Raw genomic sequence first — 22,508 nt, 5'->3', positions numbered from 1 at the left:
TTTCAAAGTCCTTCTCAGAAAGTTACAAGGGATGTACATTACTTATCACTTACCAGAATGAAGCTCAAAAAGCTATTTTGGACTTTCTGGTAAATATAGATTTATAATAAATTCTCTAACAGCCACAGGCCTGGCCTGAAAAATCTGTACTCACATGAGTAACTTCACTAAATACAATCAGAGTATTAACCTAGGGTTAAATTCACAATTGTGCAGAGGGTAAGAACCAGGCTTATGCACCTCTGAAGTCCCACTTAAATCCTAAAAAAAAAAGAGTTTAAGTGGGATTTACATGTCCGTGCATAGGCCTTGTGCTGGCTCTCTCTTCACAGGGGTTTGTTATACCTGTACAGATTATCGTTGTGATTGAGGTTTTGTAGAATCTGGTCTCAAAAAATATGAACTTCTTATAGGGAAAAGTTCTCATTGGTTGGGCCCCAGAAATTACCAAAGTTACATAAGTCTTTAAATAAGGCCCAGATCCTTGAAGGTATTCAGACTCCTAACTTCCAAAGCCTAAATACCTTTGAAGATCTGGGCCTAAGACTTCGGAGAAAAAAATTCCCATAGATCTGCGGGGAACATATAAAGTTATTAAAAACAATATTAATATAGCTGTGCCATTGCAGTGAAACTAATTTAACTTTTATGGGAATAAAAGCAATGTGCTTCAGAGGAGCAACCAGAACAGGGTTCAAGTGTCTATGGTAATATCAAGAATGTTTAATTGTTATTATAAAAGTAACAAATGGACAACTGTTATTCGAAAAACAGATGAATGGGACACAATTTTGGGGCCCAGATCTGCGAGCTCTGCATTGCTACCACAGTGCAAAGCAGCCACAAAAAGCTGCCCTAAACAGGCAGCCAAGGATTCCCCCAACACAGGGGACTCATTAGGCATTGTAAATCCAGTGTCATTGACTCTGCCCCATCCTAGAATCATTCCATAAAAAGTAATTCTTTTCAAAACATTTTAAAAATTGTTTTTTTACCTCTTTCCACATAATGGTCTGCCACATTCCATTTCTTAAAACTGAAATAAAAATAATCAACTTTAATTAATTTTTATTTATTACAATGCATGTCAAAGATCAACATGATTTATGCTATCCAAACAACTTAAAGTACAGGAAGTATATATGCCAAATTAACTTGTGTGCAGGGATAGAATCCTAAATATTTTTCAGAAGTTGGGATCAGATTTCATCCTCAGATGTGTGCGAGTGCATACATGAATCAGAGTCAGGCACACATGTTCCAGGGCAGAATCTGGCCCTCAGTACATTGATACCAGTCAGCTCTGTGTTCTTGGGGAACTAGGGTGCAGTATCCAGCCTGACTCATGAAAGACACACACACACACCCCAGCCTCTGCTTAAACCAAAACCCATCAGAGGAAAAAATTTGCAGAGAGCAGTGAAGGGCTTTGGAAGACACAGCTAGACCCCTTCTGACAAGGGTGACAAGATTAAGACATCTCCATTAGCATACAGAATGAGGAACAGAGACAACTCCCCTAGCCTTATCTGCATGAAAGATCAGACAGGGAGACATCTCAATTTGCATACAGAATGGAGAAAGAGAACTGCACTGAACTCTGGGACCAGAAAAAGCAGGGAAGCACTGTATCATGGGAATCTCTGCTCCAGATGTTAATGAACCTACACCTGCACACACCCAGCTCAGCAGTTATCAGACCAATTCTAGTAATGAATCCTTGATTGATATCCAAAATACTGAAGCAGCCTAGTTGCATTGTGAACTCCCTGGAAGAAAACACCATCCATAGCCAAGAGTGATCAGCTCCTATTGTCCAGCCTAAAGAAAACCCTTGAGTCATCAGTTTACCCATAAACAAATCTAGTGTTCTCCCTTGAACCATTGTATTTTTGCTACAAAAATCCCTACTCACCTTCCAGTCAGTGTTCCGATGCTTAGATCCAAACTATGCATCAGTTCCACTGGGATTCCATATTCTCCTGACTGATCGTGCTGGGGACTCTGCCTGTCTCCTACCCTCAGGAATCTGAGCTACCACCATCACCTGGGAACCCCAACCAGTTCAAGCTTCAGGGTGGTGAAGTCCCCTTCTCTTTCTCTCTCTCTCTCTGTTTTCCTTTCTATCTTAGGTATTAACCTTTAATAATGTAGGTTATGTTGGTTTAGCCCTCCTTGTGTAGTTATCACTAGTATTCAATAAATAACTTCTACAGTTCAGTTGGTTGCTTCTCTCTCTCTTGCTGAACTTTACTCTTTTGTGTTTTTAGCTTCCCCCATTCACTCTGCAGCAACGCTTCTTTTACCTAAGCTAAAGATCCCTGCAGCACCCAAAATACTGTGGGGTTTGCTCATCAAGTAGGTTACTGCCAGTACGATTGTGATGTGAGAGTCGGGATAGAGACGTGCTGAATCTGGGACACATAAGGGTAACAGCTTGAAAGTGCTGCTTGACCCAGTCCATGGAGCCCAGGGGCATATAAGGAGAGGCAGCTTGAAAGTGCTGCTTCCTCCAGCCCAATGAATCCAAAGACATATAAGGGATCAGCTTGACAGTGCTGATTGACCTGGTCCGCTCAGACTTGCTCTGTTAATGTATGTGTGGGTGTGGGTGTGTTCATCTGGTTCTGGGGCTGGAGGAACCCAACCCTAGGGAACCTAGGTCCTGCAGGATAGCTCCATTGGGAGGGGACTTGCAGAAGAGAGAAGCAGAACTCTATATAAAAACACAAGTGACACAAGCAGTACATTGATAGAATTACAGAACATCCCCCCTCCCCCAGAAGAGTAACCCGAATAAATGAGCATACCCCAAAGTATTGGGCAAATCTCATAACAAGTTGGTGGAGAATGCGGGCAACACGTGACCCTAATCACGTGGTAATTGTTGAGTAGTTGCTGTGAAGCAGGGAAATTGAGGCACAGACCTGAATAAGCTTACTTTCTTTTCCTTTTTCAGACCAAGCTCCTTTAGCAAGGTGTCTCTCTCATAGACTATTCGGTAACCTTCTGTTAAGAAGTGTACTTAGAATACCTGTAGAACTGTGAAATAAGGAGTTAAGAGTAGTGCCTTCAAAGTAAAGGTTTTAGAAAGAGCTGTTGGTGGGGATCATTAGTGAAATAAGGAATAGAGATGGCTGAAAAATACCTTTTTTCTGCTTGCTGGGGATGTGAGAAAACCAACAGGTTAGAGAGATGGGTAATGAAAAACGGGAAATGCCCCTGGGAAAGGGGGTATTTTAAGGGTGAGAATCCCCTGACTGAAGCTAGTCTGAGATTTGAACAGTACTGCACAACCTTTAAGCCACATAGTAGTGCAAAGGATGCAGCTGCTGCATGGGCATTATTTTATGCATGTCTAGACATGGCTGAAATGGCAAAGAGAGGGCAGGAATTAGAGCTTGAGAAAAAGCACTTACAACAGCGTTTGAACAAATGTGAGACAGATGGGTGTGAATTGATAGGAAAAGCTCAGAATGGTGACTGTACTTAGAGATATATAATAGAAGAGAGACAAGGCAAGCAGGAACGCAGAACAGTATAGAACAGAGTTAACTCACACAAACGTTCTGTTAGAAGAAGCAAGAGCAGGAACTCGCTTCTTGGCAGAAGAGAACAGGGCAGCAAAGGCAGCAGCAGATCATCACGAGTGTGAGGCAAAGATTAGTAAATTGCGTGCCCAACTTAGTGCCATAAGGGGGTAGTAGCAGCTGTAAGGTTGAGAGAGGATTGTGATTTGGACCCCCCTGGGAAAATAAAGATACCCCCTGATGCTGTCCCCAAAAACCCATTTAACCCCAATTGGCCACACATGCATAATGTTGCCCCTGTTTCCACAAGGGAGGTTAAACACATAGTTGCAGGAGCTGATCTTCCTACAACAGAGCTGGTCACAGATGTAGTAGGATGGTCGCCTAGTCAAGCCAAGGCTATTGCTGAGAGACTGTGGCCACTGAACTGTGACACAGCCGTTGCATGGCTGGCCCGTGTTTGGCAAATGTACCCCTCTGCTGATGGCATGGACTTAACCCAATTGGCTCAGTTCTGCGCCTCTCCTTGTGATGCAGATGCTCTAGACATAGGGATAGGTTCTTGGGAGCAGACTGCCACTGGACGCGGGAATGGATGATATGTGCTCTTAAAATATTACTGCCTGCGTCTTCCCTTAAGAAACTGTATATAATGGAAGAGCAGAAACCAGGAGAAGCCCCAGAAACTTACCTAATTCGAAAAAAATGCTGGCAGCTCTCTCTGATTCATTACCCCAGTCAGAAGAGAATGGGATTATCACTTTCCAGTATCAGGGACATGAATTAGTACAGAGCACTTATGCAGGATTAAATTCTCAGACAAAATTGACCATGGGGACTGTGGATTTAGAACACCTAACCTGGAGTGAACTAGTGGCAAAAATCAAACAGGAGATTTGCTGCGAGAAACTGGTGTCTTGAAAAGACAAGTCAGCAAAAAGACTACCTCAGAGCCCGTGCAGGCTATCACATTTACAAATAATGGTCCTCACTCTGCCAGGCACCCTCCCAATCTTAATTCCCCTATCTCCCACAACCCTGGACAGCGCCGACCCAAGGAGACCCTTAGGAACATGATTTGGAAGGAGCTGGTGAATTTAAGGGAGGATATGGGAAAATATGATCGCTAGCCCCTCAGCATCCTGACTAATTCTTTGTCTCAGGTCATGCGGAAAATGGAGTTAATGCAGAGAGCTCCCCCACAACCCACTGCCCTGGTATGGAGTGCATCCCCCGTCCCCACTCCTCGTCAAAGCCAGATCCCTGCCCCCTCTTCTGAGTGGAGGCTCTGGGAGTCTGACGATCAGTAGGGGTGCCCAGTTCCCTAGGGGCCTCCCCAGCTGATTGCAAGACGTCAGTGCGATGTATGGAGGAGACCCACTGTGAAGGATACAGTGGGGAACCCAGGGACGTTAGCCCAATTGCTAGTGGATAGGATCTCCGAAAGGAGACCCACCACTAAACAGGGTCAGGTCAACGGGTATGAGGGAGAAACTGTCTCCCATGGTTTGTCTCTTGGGAGTGGCAATTTGCCTGTTAAGAAAGCCATCCCACTCTCCCAGTGTTTGTCTGTGAAAAGTCATGTGGTCTGCGACAAGGGAGAGGGAAGTTCAAGCTCTCTGTCTAGTCAGAAAAGCAGTTTAACTGCTGAGGGAGAAAATGTTCTGTCTGTTCTGTCTGTGGAACAGGCAGAAAGTTCCTCTAAGTTTATGATGACTGAGGATTTGTCAGTTGTGCCAGATGTGGTTCTGGACTCAACTAAAACCCAGGAAGGAAGTGTTCCTACGCTTGTGTCTGTTGGGAGTAATGACTTACCCATGAAGGGAGCTACTCCAATCTCCAAAAGTTTGTCTGGGAACAAAGTGGAGGAAATTCCAAACCTTGTGAATGTTAAGAATGGCAGTTTATCTGTTGGAGGAGAGTTTATCTCCAACCTTCTGTCTGAGGAGCAGACAGAATATGCCTCTCAGCTTATGCTGATTGAAGTTATGTCAGTTGTCTCAGAAGTCGTTCTGGACTCAACTGAAACCCAGAAAGATGCTCAGAAAGATGTTTCTGTAGAGCAACCCCTAACCAAAAAGGAAAGGACAAAATTTCTAGGGGAAATGTATTGTTGCCTAAAAGTGCTCCTGAAGGAATAAAACCTCATGCTAGCTTTTGCAAGCAGTTTGCTGCAACTGAAGGGTGTGGAAGTGGATTGACTGAGTTAGCTCAGAATGAATCATTGCCTGTAGCAAGCAACAGTGTAAGTACTGAGGAATTTGGTTCAGTTTCTAGCTGTCAAAGTTTCTCAATTGTGTATGAATGTGTGGAAGCCGTCCCTACTAAAACCAACACCGCCTCTGTCACTGCTAAGCAGCTCTTTACACACACCTGGAATGGCCGCAGCTCTATTGTGAATCAGGCCAGCCCCAGTGTTTGTCAGCTAGAAATCCTGAATGAGAAAAATGGAAAACCCTGGCAGAAATGTTTTCATTCTTCACTGCTCAAAGAATGGAAGGAAAATGGATGGGACGCACACCATCAAACACACCTACTGACAGCCTCCTGGGTGCTGGAAGGTGCAGAGTAGCCCTGGTTTCCTCCACTGCTTGGGGAATAACCATGCCCCTATGTGTCATTATTGTCACTGGAACTCAGACACCTCCATTACCCGGAGATGAACTGCAGCTGTCTCTGGTCACGCCAGCAGGCAAGAATATCACACGATTCCTTGTGAACTGGGAACCGCTGAACTGGACTTTAGCTGGACATGACTTGATTCAGCAAGGTCCCTCAGACTGGGTAGTTCCATTAAAGGGCACATATTGTAACAAGCTCATGCCAACAACTTGGTTTAAAGTCTATGGGCATATTGCCATTTCAGAGGGATTTCATGAGCCTGGTTGATACAGAGTGGAATTGGGCCAAAAAAAAAAAAATTGAAATTTCAACCCTCTGATCACAAACCTTGCTCCCCTCCGACATTTAAGAGCCCCAATTTCAGGACCCCACCTATTGAAATTGGATCAACAAGAACATTTGGTTCTTCAACCTCAGACTTCTCTGAAGGAGGTTCAAATGCATTAGAGGGTTAGTATCTCTCACATTGCACCTACGTGTGCCCTCTTGATTGGAACTAGCCATAAGGGTTGGGATGAACAGGTAACCTGAGGATAAGTCTCAATGTTCCTTCGATGTTATCCTGGAAGAGGGGTCTGTTATTGTCTATGCTAGTAAAGCATGTGTGTGTAAGGACAAGATGTAATATTGTACTAATTAATGGATGTGAAAATGATCATTCCTGAAACACATTATGGTGGTGGGGGGGAGATTTGTTGTACATTACTGGGTAATGGCAAAGAAGTTTACAATGACTTAATCACACCAAATGATCTATCTAGAATGTTTTCATTCTTTTTTTTTGCACTTCACTCATCCCAGAAAATGTATCTAGGAAGCCAACATAAGAAGCAAGCTATTACCTCCAGGGGAGTGGGGGAGGAGGAGGTCAGGCCAAAAGGTACACACTGTCTTCATAGATTTAAAATAAAAAATTCATGTCACTTCTACCCCAAAACCAACCTCAATATAGAGCAAACTGATTTTCCTAAATTCATTTAGCTGAAAATCTTAGTTAACCAAAAGTCACTTCTGTCATCGGAGGTTACACTAGCTAAAGGTCCACTCCTGCAGATCTCTGTGGAGGTGGTGATTCAGTTTTACAGAGTTTTAAAGTTCCACTGGGCTGAAGCTAAATCCTTGTGCAGCTACTAAACCCCACAGGACTAGGTAGCTTAGCTTCAGGCTTCCTTGCCAGGGCATTCCTAAGTTCTCAGTGCTGATGTTAAGTTCCTATAGCACTGAAGACCTTTGGTAGGCTTGAAGATACTGATTATCTGAAGCCCCACTTTTATGTAACTTTTTCAGTGTCCTCTATGATCTTAAAAAAAAAAGGTCAGTGTTCTGTTGTGTTGAGGAATAGACATCAACAGTGATGCAAACGTGGTTATTAATAATTTTATTATAATTGTATATAAGTTTAGGTTATTACATACTTGCCTTCACCTTCAGTGAAGATAAGGAAATATTTCCATTAATTTCATACACATGATGAGTGAAGAATGATCATTTGTGTACTTATTAAAAATTGATCTGGTTGCTAACTAAAATGTTCAAGCTAATTAAAAAAATTCCTAGAAAAGCAGAGAATCATCACCAAAAGCGTCAAAGAGAGTGACATCTGTTTAGCCAGGAAACCATATTTTTTGCTTCTAAATGTGTTTACACAGATTCTTTATCTCATGAAAAGATTCTTAGGATATTTATGTTTTAGAAACAGACCTGATTATGTAACAGGACATGAGGATGTTCTTTATACAGGATATAATACCTTTCCAGGCTACTGTACCCCTTTCAGTAGTCTAATTTGCCTTGTGTACCTCTAAGTTTCACCTCACTTAAAAACTATTTCTTTATAAAATCAGACATAAAGATACGAAAGTGTCACAGCACACTCTTACTGAAATATTGCTTACTTTCCCATTTTTAAAAAAAATCAACTGGAATATAACTATTGTACTTACATTTCAGCATATAGTATATAGAGCTGTATAAATAGTCATTGTCTGTATGAAAGTTTAATTTGTACTGACTTCACTATTGCTTTTTATGTAGCCTGTTCTAAAACTAGGTAAATACCTAGATGACTTGATGTACCCCCTGGAAGACCTCTGCGTACCCCCAAGGGTACATGTACCCCCAGTTGAGAACCACTGTGATACCAAGAATGTGTTATCAGAGCTCTAAACTAAGTCACAGAAGTGGACGTCTTTACTCCTCTTCTTTGCAAAGAGATAAGCCTTAGTTTAAACCCACAAAAAGAATTCTGAAAATATTCTTATTGAAAAAACAGATTTCTTTTACAGGCACTTTGAAGTTTAATTCTTCAAAACTTTAAGGGTGGGAAAACGATGGTTTGGAAATATTTTCCAGATTATATCGATTACTTGTATCTAACTTGAGGTTTGTCTTAAAGGTTCTCCCTCAAATGTTTAAGATGGTATAAGCTTCCTTTGAGATGTTTATTTGCAAATATTTTCTATCAAAATGTAAATACTTCATATAATAACAACAGCCAGATACCATTGTTATGTGAATAGTCAGATGTTTTATATACAAATATTCAAGGTCTTTTAATGCTATAACAGATGACTAAACACAAGAAGCTATTTAAGTATAAAATAGTTATATTAATTGGGGAAATAATTAGTTATCTGATAATGAATCAGCAACTCCTTATTCAGAAATCCTCTCATGGGAATTTGTGCTGACAAAGTTAGCATTAACTCCTGCCAAGTCCCTTTTCCATGACGTTGACCTCCCGTGAAGTTTTGGAGGCAGGAGGATGCAGGTACAAGGAAGACACTTTCAGTTTGGCTGCTGTAGGTGGGAAGAGCTGGGAAACAGTAGGGAGAAGCTGTCCAATATATGAATATCCTGAAATCCATTGGATTTCCCTGTAGATCCTGGAACATTCATGCTATTTAAGGAGGAGAACTCCTCCTCCTACCCTCCCAAACAGGATTCTTGGATGTCTTTGCAAGTGTCAACTCTTGAAGTTTTCCATGAAACTTTTCTATTATTATTATTTTTATTTTTCCAAAAACCACTACAATGTATAGTCTACAGAAACAAGAAATGATAGGCCAAATCTTACCTGCCTCTCTTAGTGCTAACTCAGGGATGTGATAACCACTATTTTAGCCAGGTGGGGTTCTTACTGTGCCTTAGGGGGCACCAGAAGACAAGCACAATACTTATTTTATAAATCGAATAATTGATATTTTATCATTTATCAATTTTATAACTAATGAAAGGAAAATAAAACAAAAACAGAGCACTAGCTAGTAGTGAAAAATGGTTACTTCAGTTATAATCTCTTCTGTGTGTCTTTCTATGGAGAGCTTTCAACAGATTATACCTGAGAGGGGGATCACTCTTCTCTAGGTAAAATAAGATCAAAGTACCATTAATCCCAAAATAGGTAGTAAATCCTGCTTCTGTGCATCTGAGGTGAAATCTTCACTGCACAGTTAACTAGAGTGTAGATAACTCAAGTTAACTCCTCTCAAATTAGCCTAAATTGAGTAAGAGTAGTCACACTGCAAAATAACTCTTGAACTACACAATAATTGTATTAGCAACACAGAGTGATTGTGTTTGCAGCTGACAATTTGTGCTCACTCATGTTGTAGCCTATCCCCTTTGACTGGTAAAAACACCACCATTCTCGAGTTAAGGATTTGTGTGTATGGCTGGGACTTGAGTTGGGGCAACACTTGAACTACAACTCAAGTTAACTTTGCAGTGAAGGCAAGCCCTGACGTGTCTCTTCCCCGGTATTTTCGGGCTCACTATGACAGGATTCTCACTAATCACATCTTTGCGGCCCCACATGGATGAAAGGATGATATTGCCCTATATTTCCAAAGACTACATTAACCAATACATTCTCATGAACTAAATGCACTTGACTTGACAGCCTCACAGAAGTTGCAATGAGTAAAAAGACTATTCTGTATCTGAAGCCACAGCAAGGAATGCCCTAGGTCAAAATGTGGATGTAAAGAACCAAAAGTCAAATTCTCCCTTTGGATTCACACAATAAATTCCCCTTGAAATCAGTGGGCTGTATGTGCAAGTATATGAAAGAATATTTTGGTACTACAGAATGTCAAAACTATAGAATAATAGCAGACCATATCTGGTTTGGAAACACATTGCTTAGAGATCAAAACCCCAATGTGCAAACAACCAACAGTGCTATACTAAACTGCACTTGGGTCACTGAAACACCTGCAAAGATCACACACGAGTAGATCTTCAAAATTTTAGCAATTTGCTCTCCAAAGTGTTTTTCTGGAGGCTAAGCTATTTTTTTTTTGAGAGAGAGAGAGAAATGAAACTATACCTTAAAATACAGTGATTTCACTTAAAGCATTTCTTCCATTTGAAAGATTCTAAGTGCAGCCAACGTACTAATCATATTTTTTCATTTTTAAAATAAGTTATGGATGAACTGATATAGCAACAGTAAAGCTTGCATTAACAAATAGCAATGTCTCCATGCAGTTATTCAGTCAGACTGGTGTCCTAGGGTTCAAGAGAAACAGATATCTCTATATCCCAGGACATCACACCCTTTATCCCACCAAGATCTTCATATCATCATTCATAATGAGACAAAACATTTAAGATGACTAATTATCAGCACCTAGCATTCAAACAGTCATGCATGTACATATTCCTTGAGTTCTTTAGAATTTATAGAATCAGAAGACAATACATGATTAGTTTTAAAATAATGATTCATCTTCACAATACATTTGCATCTGGCCATAACTGCTGCATAATATTTAGTTAAAAAATGAAACTACATTAGGATCTTACCTACTGTTTTCTTTTTGTTTACTGTACTGTCTGCCTTATGTCGTTTCTGTCATGAAACAAACAAACAAAAAACATTTAATTACACTCAGGAAGATTCCACATTAGTAACCCATGTGCTGAATGAACAAGGCAAAAACTGGAGGAGCAAAGGACAAGGCAGAGATCTCTCTTTTGTCAATTAAATTAGATTGCCTATGCTGTTTTATGCATCTTTTTGCTTAGAATTACAAAATCGATTTTCTGCATCTAAATTAGGAGGTGCTATTCACTAAGCTGAAAATGTACCGCTTACACTTTGCTCAGCAACAACAGATAACAAGGCAAGTTAAAAGCTGCCTCCAAAAATGCAATTAGAACAGGTGAATAATTCTACATGATGGGAGTTAGAGTGTGTTGCCTACACATATTCTATGTGTAATTTGTCCTAGCTTTATGTATTCAAAGCTTCTTAATATACAGTAAAAAACTGACATCATTCAAGAGCTGACAGGAGACAGACCTTTTGACTACAATAACCCTACTTTCCTGGAACCATGTAATACTTATTTTACAAAACAGACTGCTCAACTCAGCAGGAATTTTTCTTCCCCCTTGTATTTCTTAATATTTCATCTACACTTGCCAAGTGTCAGAATTTGTCTGAAAGGCTTTGTTTTAAGTTACTCTATAATCGTAAGGTGCTGAGTACACTTATACCTAACTAAGGCTACGTCTACACTACAGGATAAATTCGAATTAGCTTAAACCAATTTTATAAAACAGATATTATAAAGTCGATTGTGTGCGTCCACACTAGGCACATTAATTCGGTGGTGTGCGTCCATGGTCCGAGGCTAGCATCGATTTCTGGAGCGGTGCACTGTGGGTAGCTACTGTAAAATAATGAGGCCAATAACGTCGATTTGCGTCCACACTAACCCTAATCCGATATAGTAATATCGATTTTAGCGTTATTCCTCTCCTTTTGTAGGAGTACAGAAATCGATTTAAAGAGCCCTTTAAATCGATATAAAGAGCAGTGTAGTGTGGACGGGTGCAGCGTTAAATCGATTTAACGCTGTTAAAATCGGTTTAACAGCGTAGTGTAGATCAGGCCTAAGAAAGCAAATGAGGGTGCCTTTCTAAGTAGGGAGTGTGGACAAGAATGCGAGGAAATACTATTTTGAGAAAGGATGGGAGAAAATCCTCTTACCTCCATTTTTAATTTTTTCCATCTCTCTTCCCTGTTTACCATATGTCTGGAATGGAAACTTCTTCCAACTTAGCTCACTTAGCCGCAGGACCTCAATTTGAGTCAGCAGCTTTGAATGTCAATTAAAATAGTTGGTATAGTTTTGTCTAAGCCTGTCTGATGTAAGAATATACAGCCTGTGCAGTGAGAGCATCTATTAAATGACCAGAATGAGATGCACAACTTCTGTTAGGTTTTCAATTCTTTTTACCACCCTGGGTCATTGTCACAAGGTAGCTGGTCCCTGCGGATAGACTGAGCCCAGCTCCCCTTGGACTGGAGCAGATGAGCCCAATCCAGGTAATTAAAGAAGACTTGGGCTACACCTGGGCCTATAAAGGGCTGCTGTTAGGCAGCTCAGGGAAGGACGGACTGAGATAGATGAGCAAAAAAATGCTGGAGCAGAGCTAACTCAAGTGGTGGGTCCCTGGAACAAGGGGGTCAGGGGCTGAGGGAAGCAACCAAGTGGCTGCGGTTTCAACGGGTCCATCTATACAGCAAAGAAAAACCTGCAGCTAGCCCATGCTAGCCGACTGGGGATTGCAGGACTCAGGCTGTGGAGTTGTTTTATTGCTATGTAGATGCCCAAGCCTATGCTCTAGGACCCTGTGGGGTGGGAAGGTCCCATTGTTCAGGCTCCTGACACCCCAGAAGTCAATACAGCAATGAAACAGCCCTGCAAGCCTGAGTCCACTGGCACAGGCCAGCCATGGCTTTTTCTTTGCTGTGTAGGCATTTACAGAAGGGGAGCAGAGCTGTTGAAGGAGGAAACTGCCAGGAACTTGAGTGCCAGAGACCCCTGGGATGGGTGGCTTAGAAGCCAGAGGGCCAGGTATTGATTTAAGATGGTCTTCTGCTTGTTTGCTAACCTTTGTTATAATAGAATTATAAACCTCCTTCACAGAGACTGGGTGTGGCAATGTACGCTTGGAGCTGGGGAGCAACAGCGGCCCCAGGTGACAGTCATCCTTTACATTGTTTTCCAATCTGCTTGTCAGGAAAGGTCTCCTGGCTACGAAATTGACCTAAATTTCAAAGGCAAAGTACTAAATTATCCTGGCTTACTACAAAAGAAAGTCAGTTCTGATTAGGGATGTCTTTTTATTTATCAGATGAAAAAGGGATGTTGCTTTCCGTTTTCCTTTTTTTTTGGAAGAGATTTATTGCTAAGCAAAATGCTGTTTTCCCGAAGTGGAATCTAAATTCCAGTGAGGGGCCAGCTTCAAAAGATTCAAAGTTTCCGTTCAGAGAAAAATCCAAAATTTGGATGTGGAACCAAAGTTTATCCAAACAGTGGAAGGTTCCCTAGTGATCTATCTCAGTCATGTGCCAACAGCCGTCAATATCTTCCTTCTGATATTCATCCACCAGTGATATTATTGCTAAAACAAATTGGGCATTTTAATCTCTTTGATAATAAAATGTACAACTATACTTTCTCCTTTTCTTAAAGAAAGGGCAGAGTTAAAGGCTCTAGAGAGCAGACCTAAGATACTGTTCAGGATGGCAAAATCACACTTTTGACTACTTAAAGAGAACAGATACAACTTTAGATAATGTTTTCACCCCTCATCCATAAGGCCGAGAAGTGGGGTGAAAACATTATCTAAAGTTGTATCTGTGTACTACACTTGAGTTTAGAGTAAAAGAAAACAGAGAAACAGCATTGTTGTTTGTTTGGTTGTTTTTTTTTTGCTACCATATGTAATTAAAGATTTAATTTCTTGGCTACAAATAAGTGACTTTGTTTCTACTCAGAGAAGCCTTTGGGCCAAATTTTACAAAGCAGCACCTAAATTAGCACAAACAGAACTGCTCTTAGTTCTTTTTACACATGTAATTTTAAGTAAATATTTTTTGCACCCTGATCCTGCTGGATACAAATGTGCAAACTGGGATACTACATAGTTAATTACTATACTTGTGCAAGAAACATGGAGCTTTGGAGTGTGCAAAACAAAACACTGCAAGCTAAAATTTGGGTGTGCAAATTCACATTGTCTGTGGAAGCCAATTTGAAAGTTTGCCCCTTTATGTGCAATTATTGTGCTACACGTATTAGAAGGTGAAAAGAGATGAGATTTAGTGAGTGTGATTATTCTTGCAAGCACTGAAATATTTATATTTCTCACGCTTCCAATTAAAATATATAGGTATAGCCTCTTCAAAATTTGCTTTTCTCAATATGTTTTAAACTTTGGAATTCTCTTGATAAAATAAATTCAAATATTTTTATTATGGGGCAGATTCTCCACTGTTATAAATAGATAAAGCTCCATTTGTTTTAATATTGTGTTTTCGTAACCCAGTTCAAAGTTCATCTGCATTTCCTATTGTACATATGCTTTCACGTCAACACACCAGCCCAGATCCATTCAATTATTCAAAACAGACAGCACACCTAGTGAGACATATATATGTTTAATAAAGTACTATTACACAATGATAATGAGCCGACTCCTGAGGTCCTGTCTCAGGCAAGCTCCTCTTAAAGTCAATGGACTATTTACCTGAGTAAGGGCTGAGTAATAACTAAGCAAAGATCTCAGGATTTGATCCAACAACGGTTACTGTGTAACTCTTAAAGATGCATTTACTAAAGCTGTATGTGTTTCACTGGTCGGAAGCCTACTTGTTTCCCAAATTAAATAAATTATACTCACGTAGTCTTCTATAATCTCTTTGATGCCAGCAACGGTTAGAATAAATAGCAATGGCACCAAGGTGGTATATCTTCCTGTTGGAGAGACATCTGGAATTTGCTGTAAAGGACAAAATAGAACTGTTTTATGCAGCAAATCTACGATTTATATAAGGTAAAGTTTAGAATTTTATGAATATATCAAGTGAGAAGTAGAACTAGAGCAGCAGCCATAAGGGATAGAACCTTAATCATCTCAGCTGCACTCTGCCCATTACCCCATGTATACTGGGGCTTATTCTGACTTCATAAACTTTGAGATGATTCAAACCAATCCATTTTCAAGCCAATTAAAAACAACATGTCAGAGAAATGTTCTCTTCTTCCCCTCCCACCCAAATGTACAATTTCCCCCTAAAAATGTACTGGTCAGAGGTGCAGGATGGATCATAGTAAGTCCTGTATCACTGAGCTATTTAAGATTCAGGACCAGAAAGTGAAGCTTTATAAACAGCAGAAAATGGAGATTCCCAGTGGTTTATACAGCACTTGTTTACAGCTCTGAAAGGACTGAGATATCAGACCTTTAAATCATAGCATTATTTTGCAAAAGAAAGCTATCATAGGCCATTTTAGAATTTCTACAATTCTTTTACTTACACATTTCTCTCTCCCTCCCTGGCCTAGACAGATGAACTCATTCAGGTGGTGTAAATCAGCATACCTCCATTTTCTTTATTTGCACCAGATGAGTATCTGACCCACAGTAACTAAAACAACCTGGCTTTACAAGCACACGTATGCAAAAAAGAAGCTTTTTTAGTCTCTTTGGTCAGTTTAAAAGTAATTTACGGTGAAATTAGCAACAAGACTTCTTATTAAATTGGAATTTACTTTGCAAACAGCTTCAAAATCTCCAACTACCCTTTAATTTCCTGTTTAAAGTTATGTACTTCACATTGTGATAATGGTGACTACTTTATCAATTATTCTATTGAGACACCCTTGATTTGTTTTTCTTTTAGTTGCTTTGTAATTACATTTGAATTTCTTTTGAATCAAAGGTAAAACAATACAACCATACCTGCAGTAAGGCAATGAAGAGGAAGAAAGCATTAGCAGCTTTTCTAATCTGCTCGTAGAGGAATCGAGGTAGAAATGTCACCACACTGTACTTGGCTGTACTGTAGGTTCAAAACACACACAAACACTTGGTTAGTACAGTACTATAACAAAAAAAACACCTGCAGAAAAATGATGGTGCCTCAAGAGCTAGCAATGACTTCATTGTGCAAAGTTAATATAGGAAGTGGTGGGTAAACATTAAGGAGATGTATAATGTACAGAAATACAGTGAGACTGCGCTATAACGCAATGTTTGGGGTCCAAAAAATTCCATTGTGATAAATGCGGGGTCGCAGTATAGCGGTGTTTCAAGCCGGTCAGTTTAAATCAGTGGTCCCCAATGCGTTGCATTGATGTGCACAGCCTAGTGCCCAGTGCCCCTAGTGCCTCTAGTGCCCAGCAGGGGAGAGAAGCTGCGGCCCCGCACCTGCCGGGGACAGAGAACTCCAAGGCTGCGGGTGCCGGTGCTCTCTGTTCCTGGCAGGCATGGGGCCACGGCTTCTCTCTGGCTTGGAGAGAAGCCGCGGCCCTGCGCCTGCCAGGGACAGAGAACTCCAGGGCTGCGGGCACCAGTGCTCCCTGTTCCCGGCAGGCGCGGGGCCGCAGCTCCTCTCCAGCTTGGAGAGAAGCCGCGGCCCTGTGCCTGCCGGAGACAGTGAGCACTGGCGCCCGCAGCCTCTGAGTTCTCTGTCCCCGGGAGGCGCAGAGCCACAGCTTCTCTCCCCTGCTGGGCACTAGGCGGGGGCACATCAATGTCCCAGCGGGCGCCATGGCATTGGGGACCACTGGCATTAGGCCTTAAAGGGGAGCCAACTTATGATCACGTTATATGTGATTTTGTGTTATGGCGGGGCACGTTATTGCGAGGTTTGACTGTATATTGTACTTCTCCTTTTTGAGGGAGCACATACTGGACCCTGAAGGCTTGGAGAAAGGCAGGAACTGTGATCATTACAACAAATATCACCTGACAATACAGTCAGAAGACAAAAATTATCTACTTAAAATATCTGTCCAAACTCCAGTACTATGGGCAGTTCTCTCTAACACTTACATTTAATTAGGAACCCAGCTCAGAAAACCACTTAAGCATGTGCTTATCTTCAAGCATGTAGTTAAGTCCAATTAATACTACATTTGTTATTGTTATAACCTAGAACTGTTATAGCCAGGCTATAGGCTGGAAACTCCACAAAGCCATTTTTTACAGCGTGATTTTTCAAAGTACAGCCACACTTTAAAGAATTAACAGCTATTGTCCTTATGGAAATCTGCCTTTTATTTCGTACTCTGAGTCACTTCTTGGCTCAGAACCGACCTAGTATGCTGAACTCAAAGCCTTCGTTGTGAGCACTAAGCTACCAAAAAAAATAGATAATTTCAGAATAAGCCTTGCTGATCATCTTGTGTAGTGATATCTTGAGGTAATTACACCACAGGAAGAGTAATGCAAAAGGTGATCTACATCTAGCCATATGGACAGATTAGGAAGAAAACTCATTTCTCAGATAAGTTGTGTTGTTTTCTCTGCTACCTGTATAATGGACAGCACAAGTAACAATAGATGTTGTGATATAAATGAAAACATGGTCAATTTCAGGAGAAAAGTCTATAAAGCCCAAGACATTATATTGTTCAGTTTTATAATGAGCCATGTCCCCCGGACAACACAAACGTGGCTGACAGGTGACCAGTGCAAGCATAAACATGAGTACCAAATAGAATTTCTAGGCTCATGAACCTCTGCAATGTATAGAGAGGTGGAATGGAAATATGTTGGGCCAGATCCTACAGTATGATTCATTCACTTTGTGCTGCTCAGGCAGTGCAATCTGGTCGTGTTCTGCCCATAAGTGGCCAGTGAAGATTTACCCTTGGAGAAGGGATTTCTCTGTTGGCATAAAGCTAATGAACTAGGTAGAGCTGTCTCCCATACCAGCCACCCCTTCACTCTACTTTAGCAGAGCTCTATTACACTCCACTGGAAAAAGATATCTAGTGGTATAAGCCAGAGTAGCACCTGAGCTACTCTAAGGAATGTCAGGGCCAGATTGGTGCTGAATGAGGGAGCTAGCTGTATCTGACTCCCTAATGACCATCTCCTTCCCCTCACAACAAGAAGACCCCGGATGCAGGGGAGAATTCAGCTCTTTGTTTTTAAGTGATAAATTGATGTAGAGACCTCAGTATTAATGCAAAAATTATATTAATACACTATTTTAATATTATGTAATTAAGCTTCCCAGTGCCTTTACTGAAGATTAGTATATATTTATCATTATTCTCATATATATGGTACTTGGAGAAAAGTACCTAACATATATATGTTTTTGTTTACCAACTGCAGAAAACATTCAAGCTAAGGAGATGAATTCCAAGAGGCTTCTGCTTTCTGTCACCCCAGAGACAAACAAACCAGAATACCATCCTTTGTATAAAATACCAGTTTAGTACAAATGTAATCCTTGTTTCAAGAAAACATATCATACAAAAAACATTCACCTTTTAGGAAAAGACCTGATTTGTGAAAAGGAATGTAGGGTTACATTATCAAAAAATAAATCTAGGTATAAAGTGGGCTTTTTCACCCTCCCAAGGAAAAGTTCAGAGTAAACCCACACAAATAATTCTAGAAATATGCTTGTTTAATTTTATAATTATTCTAAAAACTTCACTCAAAAGTGTCTAGGAAAAACATGTGTAGTTGGAAATGTTTTAAACCTTTGTTTATTTCGTCAGTTGTGAAACGACAAATCATTTTGAACGGCACATTTGCAACTATTTTAACTAAATGCAAAGCACTAAATTAAATTTCCTAATATCATTGTTATGTAAATAGTAAAGTGCTCATGTACTAACAGACTCTAATGATCTTGCTAAACTAATTATTGATGTAAGAAGCTCTTTAAGTATAGAATATTTATATTAGTGGAGGATTAATTAAATTGACATGCTTAAATAGCTCCCTCACCCAACTCAAGATGACAAGAAAAATCATAAACTTAAACAATAAAAAACTTAAATAATTACTCAAGGAGTTGTTGATTCTTAAACTGAAGAATTTCTAAGAATTATTTAATTTTAAAAGACTATTTTAAAAACTAAAAATATTTGTAAAAAGAACAGGATTGTTTGAATTTTAAAAAAAAATAATTTCCTGTTGAACTCTAAATAAACTGAAGGACTATGTCAGACAATGGACTGAATAAAAATAAAATGTTAATCTCTAACTTTAAAAGGTTATCTGGGATTTTCCCAACACAAGAACAAAGGCAGCTAGAAAGTGCAGCATATTCATTTAATGAAGAAGCTCCTACAGACAACCCATAAAGGTACTGAGCCCAGTGAAAGGATGATAGCAACTAACTTGGAATCTACACAAGCCTGAAAGAGGTATGTTTTTCTATATATTCACACACACACACACACATCTCTGCTACCTTGCTTAAACAGCAAGCACTCCACCACTCATCCTGCCATCTCTACAAGCAAGCTGCCACAGTCAGATAAGAAAAACAGAGAAGCCTCAAAAGGAAAGCAACCAAGGAAAGCCTCCCCAGGACTTCAACACGGATTGGTGAGAGGAAGTTGTCATAAACAGATAGCTAAGGGTTAATGTTCTTTCACCTGGAAAGGAGTAACCTGAAACACCTGACCAGAGGACCAATCAGGAAACAAGACTTTTTCAAATCTGGGTGGAGGGAAGTTTTGGGTGTGAGTTCTTTGTCTTCTGCCTGTACTCTCTCGGCTATGAGAGGATTTTTCTGCCTCCTGCTTTTCTAATCTTCTGTTTCCAAGTTGTAAGTACAAAGATAGGAAGACCATAGGTTTGTTTTTTTGTATTTACATGTGTGTAGTTGCTGGAATGTGTTAAATTGTATTCTTTGTGGATAAGGCAGTTTATTCAGATTTCTTTTAAGCAATTGACCCTGTATTTGTCACCTTAATACAGAGAGACCATTTTTATGTATTTTTTCTTTCTTTTTACATAAAGCTTTCTTTTTAAGACCTGTTGGAGTTTTTTCTTTAGTTTGGAACTCCAGGGAATTGAGTCTGTAGCTCACCAGGGAATTGGTGGGAGGAAAAAGTCAGGGGGAAATCTGTGTGTGTTAGATTTACTAGCCTGACTTTGCATTCCCTCTGGGTGAAGGAGGGGGTGGGGGGGAGCTTGGCTCTCTCTCTCTCTCGGTACCTATTTCCAGGACTGGAAATAGGGAGGGTGGAATTCCTCTGTTTAGATTCACGGAGATTGCTTCTGTGTATCCCTCCAGGAACCCAGGGAGGGAACACCTGGAAGGAGGAGGGGGAAGGGAAATGGTTTATTCCCCTTTGTTGTGAGACTCAAGGAATTTGGGTCTTGGGGTCCCCAGGGAAGGTTTTTGGGGGGACCAGAGTGCCCCAAAACACTCTAATTTTTTGGGTGGTGGCAGTTTTACCAGGTCCAAGCTGGTAACTAAGCTTGGAGGTTTTCATGCTAACACCCATATTTTGGACGCTAAGATCCAAATCTGGGAATATGTTATGACAGAAGTTAACTAAGATACTGCCAACAGATTAAATTTAAACTCTTCTGAATATTTATCGGAATACGGAAATGCTTTTGTAACTTAAAAATATTAACAGTTTCTCCTGTTAATTGCCAAATGGTTAGACCAAGTATTCTTGAAGAGGTAACAGGGGCTAAACATTGGTAAACAAAAAAAATAGTGGGATTTAATTGTATGTAAGTTTCTTAATATTCATAATTGTCCCATCTCAAGACTGTTCCTTAAATGGCTCCTTTTAAGTAACTGATTTAAATATTTTCTTCGATTTCACAGGATTTAGTTAATATTAGTTACCGTACTTTGCCCAATGATCAACTGTTTAGGTTATCAATGATATACCAAACAGGCCCCACCTGCTCTTAAATTCTTTTGTCCAATTATAAACAGTTTAAATATCTATGAGATACTAAGATGGGCTCACAATAAAATTTGGAAAACACTGAACTTTGGTCTTAACTTCCCAAATGAAGAACACCTCCACTGTCAAAGGCTTAATCTCTCCTAAAAGCTCTCCGCAGGGAAGCATATAGAAGAGATTGTAACTAAAGTAACCAGTTAATCACCTGTATTGTGTCATTTGTGGTTTTTTGTTTAATGTTTTCTTTTTCCTTCTTTAATAATAAAATATCCCTGGTTAATATCTATGATTACTTTGCTTGATTTTAATCTTGGCATCCCTGAAGGTATGTAAAAGAACTCCTGTTACTAACAATAGTGGGAGTCACATCACCTGAGATAGTCTAATGAATAACCTGTATCAATAATTCCATCTTTTTACTTTGGTTTTCCCTGATTTGGCAGTAAGAGAAACAAGTAGTAAGAGGTGGCCAGTCATTTCTTGTTTCTCTGGACTAAATATTTCTAGTAATTTTTAACATAAAATTACTTGTCATCCAACAATTTTAAATTATTCCCTTCTGCCTCACAAAATTGTGTGTGTGTGTGTGTGTGTGTGTGTGTGTGTGTGTGTGTGTGTGTGTGTGTGTGTGTGTGTGTGTGTGTGTGTGTGTGTGTGTGTGTGTGTGTGTGTGTGTGTGTGTGTGTGTGTGTGTGTGTGTTCTTTCCATACCAGCAGCTTTCACCATGATACAATTTCAGCTATTTCCAGAGATGCTAGTATCATTCTTTGGGACAGCCTGCCCACAGCTGTACTAGTAATGCAGTATTCATAATGCAGCTGCCATCCCCTAGCCCCATGAAGACTGAGACTATAATTTCTACAAGAGCCAACAGAATATTCTGGGACAAACGGATTATTTTTAACTAGCTGTTTTCCAAGGGAACCAGCCTCTACAGCACTATTAATCTAGAGAGGTTACATTGTTTTCTCCAATCTCCTGCTTTAGGATCCACACCACAGGACCCAAGACACCACCACACCTGAGCTCCCCCACACAAATAAGGAAGGTGCAAACTGTACCAGGACAGTAAGCCCAGCCTTCTCTGTGGGATGCACCAAGTGAGCATTTCCAGTCCTCCCCAAGAAGTATTTTGACCAATTTCACTGCATGACAGCACTAATATCCAAACTAACCACAAAGTTCAGCGTAAGACTGAAACATACATAATCAAATGTTCTTTTAAAGTCCAAACACATTATACCTACCATGTGCCTTTGATTCACTAGTCTATGTTGCCATATTAAAACAGGTATTCACAAAAAAGTCTGCTTTTTCCATTTAATTAATTGCCATGCATAATGATTAACTAATAAAATATGTCTTATTACATACCCAATTCTGCAAACACTTGTGAACATGTTAACTTGACTTACAGAGTAAATGGGACTTCACATGTGAGAAAACTTAAGCATGATTAGCAATCTGTTATCCTTCTACTTTAACCGTCTTTTTTTCCCAACTGTTAATGGGATTTTGCTGTATCTAAGTATGAATAACAAAATTATGAGAGGTGCCAGCATATTTTGATGCTTGGAGCTGATTCTATCCCACTGATGAAGATCTGCCATTCACTGCAGTGGCAGCAGGACCAGATCTTTAATG

At 40.1% G+C, this 22,508-nt stretch overlaps 1 protein-coding gene across 3 annotated transcripts in view; it reads right to left on the bottom strand.

The window, feature by feature from the left end:
- ATP8A2 (ATPase phospholipid transporting 8A2) overlaps positions 1 to 22,508 on the bottom strand; it is a 657,063-nt gene that overhangs the window by 518,754 nt on the left and 115,801 nt on the right. For all 3 annotated transcript variants that reach the window (XM_050937153.1, XM_050937152.1, XM_050937151.1), the window contains exons 3-6: positions 15,918 to 16,017; positions 14,856 to 14,954; positions 10,962 to 11,007; positions 996 to 1,036 (exon numbers count right to left, since the gene is read on the bottom strand). In XM_050937153.1, coding sequence (XP_050793110.1) covers positions 996 to 1,036; positions 10,962 to 11,007; positions 14,856 to 14,954; positions 15,918 to 16,017 — 286 coding nt within the window. The remainder of the gene's footprint in view (positions 1 to 995; positions 1,037 to 10,961; positions 11,008 to 14,855; positions 14,955 to 15,917; positions 16,018 to 22,508) is intronic.

Source organism: Gopherus flavomarginatus, chromosome 1 (assembly GCF_025201925.1).
Source record: "Gopherus flavomarginatus isolate rGopFla2 chromosome 1, rGopFla2.mat.asm, whole genome shotgun sequence".
Lineage (NCBI taxonomy): Eukaryota > Metazoa > Chordata > Testudines > Testudinidae > Gopherus > Gopherus flavomarginatus.
This window is presented reverse-complemented; position numbering and strand designations above follow the sequence as displayed.